General features: G+C 45.0%; 1 protein-coding gene across 9 annotated transcripts in view; it reads left to right on the top strand.

The window, feature by feature from the left end:
• The window catches only part of ctnnd2b (catenin (cadherin-associated protein), delta 2b), a 104,806-nt gene that overhangs the window by 84,776 nt on the left and 15,030 nt on the right, over window positions 1-5,000 (top strand). For all 9 annotated transcript variants that reach the window (XM_030364206.1, XM_030364215.1, XM_030364209.1 and 6 more), the window contains one exon: window positions 4,609-4,726. In XM_030364206.1, the coding sequence (XP_030220066.1) occupies window positions 4,609-4,726 (118 nt within the window). The remainder of the gene's footprint in view (window positions 1-4,608; window positions 4,727-5,000) is intronic.

Genomic DNA, 5,000 nt, shown 5'->3' with positions numbered 1-5,000 from the left:
CTCTGTCTCTCTCTCTCTCTCTCTCTCTCTCTCTCTGTCTCTCTCTCTCTCTCTTGCTCTCTCTCTCTCTCTCTCTCTCTCTCTCTCTCTCTCTCTCTCTCTCTCTCTCTCTCTCTCTCTCTCTCTCTCTCTCTCTCTCTCTCTCTCTCTCTCTCTTCGTCTCTCTTTGTCTCTCCCTTGGGCTATCTTTGTCTTGTTAATATAATATTTACTGCGTGTATTTTGACTACCAAATCAATGAGGCTTGTGGTGGTATAGACTATGATCAATATTATGAAATGTCTACCGATAGGAAACCATTATGTGCATCAAACTATTAAGAATATGAAAGCATTATGCATATCAAACTAGTAATGATCCATATATTATCGATATAAAGCCACAATATGCTACATGGAGTGGACCCTGCCTTAATGGAGAACAGAGCAACCACTCCCTTCCTTAACCTTCCCTCCCTATCGTCTTTTTACATTGGTCTTTTTTACCCACATTGTGGGTGTTTTAGGATTTTTGGGCGCCATCCAAACTCGCGTGAATCTTGGCCCGTGTATCCGTTTGAGACTTTAACTCTGACAAGTTATTTTTATATTAATATAAATAACCTGACATCAGACACCACCCATTAATCATGGTGTTTTAATGTAAATTCACTGGCATTGAAGATGGCATTGAAGATGAATGCATATCTATCATTCGTTTTCTGCATGCGGGTTAGTAATTTTAACAGAAAGTACCCTGAGCGGTTTAATACAAATTATATTTTCATTTCTGTAGACCTGCTCCAGCATGACACACCAAAAAAAACGGTAATTCCCAACGGTTCCCAATTCCCACAAGATTTGTCGGTTGAAGCCGTATTATTCTTTTGGAGAGACTCTGACATTCTGGCAGGGAATTTGTACGTTCTAACCCACATCTGTAGCTCTGTTGTTGGGCTTGACACCCACACCTGAGCATTTACTTGACAGAAACAGAGCTAAGAGTCTCTGTAAGTGTCTGTTTTGTTTCGGTGCCTGCTTGTCCATGTGAAAAGGCATCTTAGAGATAATACTCTTCCGTTTATGTATCCATCCTCTGTCCTTTCCCATTTGTTCTGCCTGATGCCTTGTCGTTGGGAAGGCCATGAATGAATGTGAGCAACCCCTGAAGGTGACTCTCCAAGGAGAGGGTCTTGATGTAGTACAAGTGTTCCCCCGCAGTGTGAGAGCAAACACACACACACACACATAAACACAAACACGCACATACACATACACATACACACACACACACACACACAAGCCAGAGACTATACATACTGGTGACATATCTCTCTCTCTCTCTCTCCCTCTCGCTCTTGCTCGCACTCTCTCGCTCTCCCTTGTTCTCATGCATGTGTGTATAGTTGTAAATATATGTCTCTTACTACATCAATATGTGTGGTTGTATGTGTGGGTGCGTGTACGTGTATGTGCATGGGTGTGTGTGTGTGTGCATGTGGATATATGTGTGTGTTTTTGTGGTCTTATATATATGCGTGTTTGTGTTTGTGTGTGTGTGTGTGTATGTATGTCCGTTGTGACAATCCCCGGTCGTCGGCGGCTGCGATTGCTGAAACAAACGCTCAGGCAGGGTTGCGGTGCAGCGGTTTTATTGCATGCAGCTCACAATAGAAAGAGGAAATCATACATCAACTCAAGTTTCTCCCACTCACCTACGGACCACTTCTCCACCTATTCCTCGGGTGCTCTGCATCTCCTTAATTGACAACAATATATATAGAAATATAGCATGTGTGTGTGTGTGTGTGTGTAGGTGGACATTTATTTGTGTGTTTGTGTGTATAAATATATGTGTGTGTGTGTGTGTGTGTGTGTGTGTGTGTGTGTGTGTGTGTGTGTGTGTGTGTGTGTGTGTGTGTGAGTGTAAGTGTGTGTTTGTGTGCGTTTGTGTGTGTAGTACCTCCCTCACACTACCACCACTACCGTCTTAACTGAGGCTCGCCCCAGCAGCCGGGCAGGCAGTGTAGGTGGGCCTGTAGGGGGGCTTGAGGCCGGCTGCTGCCCCCTCCCTGGCTCAGCCGGGACAGCCCTCTCTGTCCAGGGCCGTGTGAGGAGCTACGCTGCGCTCTGTGCAGTCTGCCCCTCATCCTGGCTCGCCTGCATCCACATCGACTGGCATCAGAGCCACCACCCACGCACACACACGTATACGCTAGGGCACACACACGCATCGACACAAACAAGGAGATGGAAAAGAGTTTGATTTCCCGTGCCTGTGAACATAGTTTTTGTGTGTGTGTGTGTGTGTGTGTGTGTGTGTGTGTGTGTGTGTGTGTGTGTGTGTGTGTGTCTGTGTCTGTGTCTGTGTATGTGTAATAACAGTGTGTAGCCGATCCCGGAGCTGTGGTCTAATTCATCTTTCTCACGCCTCGTTAGGAAACGCTGGGAGTCTGATTAAAGATTGAATATTTCATGGCGACTTGCTCCATAACTGGCCACCTGCTCGCTCACTCTATCTCTCTCCTGCTCTCTCTCTTTCTCTCTCTTTGTATGCTCTATGACTCTCTCTATGTCTCTCTATCGTCTCTCTCTCTCTGTATCTCTCTATGTCTCTCTCTTTGTATGCTCTATGGTTCTCTCTATTTCTCTCTTTGTCTCTCTCTCTGTGTCTTTCTCTATGTCTCCCTCTGTCTCTCTCTATATCTCCCTCTATGTCTCTCTCTATGTCTCTCTCTATCTCTCTCTCTATGTCTCCCTCTATGTATCCCTCTATGTCTATCTCTATGTCTATCTCTATGTCTATCTCTATGTCTCTCTATCTCTCTTTGTCGCTCTGTCTCTCTCTATGGCACTCAAGCATCGTTCCTTGTTGCTCAACCTCCCTGTCACTTGCAATTTATTTTCCATCAATTTAATTTGTTTTTGTTTTTTTCTCACTCTTTCTTTTTCCTCAACGTGTCTAGCCTTCTAAATGGATCCATCTGTGTGTCCGTCCGCACGTCTCTCTTGTTGCAAGTCCTTGTCGGTCTGCGTGTCTGTTGTATGTCGTCTTTCCAAACCTCTGCTTTGGAATATGGCAGACTGACAGACAGAGAGACAGACTGGGAGACAGACGAACAGACAGACAGATGGATGGAGAGACAGACAGACTGACTCACATTCTCAGCCTCTTCGTAGTGTGCTTATTTTCTATCTGTTGTCTGGTGAGTTGGTGTGCGACGTGGTGTTTGTGTGTGTGTGTGTGTGTGTGTGTGTGTGTGTGTGTGTGTGTGTGTGTGTGTGTGTGTGTGTGTGTGTGTGTGTGTGTGTGTGTGTGTGTGTGTGTGTGTGTGTGTGTGCGTGTGTGTGTGTGTGTGTTGGCACCAATCTGGCTGTCATGGCGACTAACAGGAAAAGCAGACGGGTCCAGACAAAAGCTAGTGAGAGAGAGCGATTTGAATTTTAATAATACTGCTGTCTGATTTTTCCCCATTCTCCGTTCAGTTTAAAATTGATCTTGATACTTTAGTTTCTGAAACCGTGCCGCGTTATACTTCCTCTTTAAAGTGGATTTCATCACCATCTAAGGGGAAACTAAACACCTTGAATATTTTTGAAGGAGATCCAACTGTTAGATAGATTCGGTGGTTGAATAATTATTCCTAATGAGAGATTCCGACGCCGGTAGCAGGGATTGGTCGGATGTTTTAATTAAGTCCTCAGGTCGACTCAATGGGTGAACAGTGAAGATCAGTCCTGTCCTCAAATGCCCTCATACAGTCCTCAGCAGACGTATGCATGGTTTTACTCTGGTTTGATCCTTGAATTTAAGAAAAAATGTAAGATATAATTCTTTCTCCAACATGATTTGAATGAATGCCAGAGTAGGAGAAGAAGGCAACAAGAAACCAAAAAAAAACAACAACTGGTAATTTGTTCATCCAAAGCAATTTTTTGGAAACACAGGGTTGATAATCTAAACTAAAGTATTTACTGTGATGCGTGCAACTCAATTTGAGTATGCAACAATTCCTCTAAGCGATTGTGTGTTAATTACTCCTCCGACTTTTTGGAAAAGCGAGTGAGAGAGAGTGAAAGAGAGAGAGAGAGAGAGGGAGGGAGGGAGAGAGAGAGAGAGAGAGAGAGAGAGAGAGAGAGAGAGAGAGAGAGAGAGAGAGAGAGAGAGAGAGAGAGAGAGAGAGAGAGAGAGAGAGAGAGAGAGAGAGAGAGAGAGAGAGAGCATCATGGAGGGGGGGGGGGTTTATTTTGTCGTCGGCTGACATTAATTAAGATTAAGTAGATTTCCAAAATGAAGCATGAACAGGAACAGAAACAGAAAAAGGGGGGTAGAGGAAGACATTTATCGAGTTTATTTATGCCTATTTGAGAACTTGGCATGCTAATCTTACATGCTAAGCTGTATCTGGGGACACCTATAATGTGCGCACCCACACAGACACACACAGATCCAAACACACACACACACGCTCACACACACACCCTGACAAATGTTGGTTTACATTTACTAAGGATCTTTGATTGATGATAGATTGTTTGTGGTTGTGTATGTGTGTGCGTTTGTGTGTGTGTGTGTGTGTGTGTGTGTGTGTGTGTGTGTGTGTGTGTGTGTGTGTGTGTGTGTGTGTAGGAACGTGAGCTCGGCGGGGGAGGAGGCCCGGAGGAGGATGAGGGAGTGTGAGGGGCTGACGGACGCTCTGCTCTACGTCATCCAGACGGCTCTGGGGAGCAGCGAGATAGACAGCAAGGTACCCACACACACACTAACAATCACACACACACACACGCACGCACACACACACACTAACAGACACACGCACGCACGCAACACACACATACACACACACACACACAGAAACATACACACACAACAAACACACACACACACACACAGACACAAACACACGCACACAACACACACACACACACACACAGACAGAAACAAGCTCCCTCCTTCTCTCTTTCTCTTTCTTTCTCTCTATCCCTCTCTCACACATACAAATACATACATGTGCACGTGCC

Source organism: Gadus morhua, chromosome 8 (assembly GCF_902167405.1).
Source record: "Gadus morhua chromosome 8, gadMor3.0, whole genome shotgun sequence".
NCBI lineage: Eukaryota > Metazoa > Chordata > Actinopteri > Gadiformes > Gadidae > Gadus > Gadus morhua.
The sequence above is the reverse complement of the archived record's forward strand: the minus strand, read 5'-3'. Positions and strand labels throughout refer to the sequence as shown.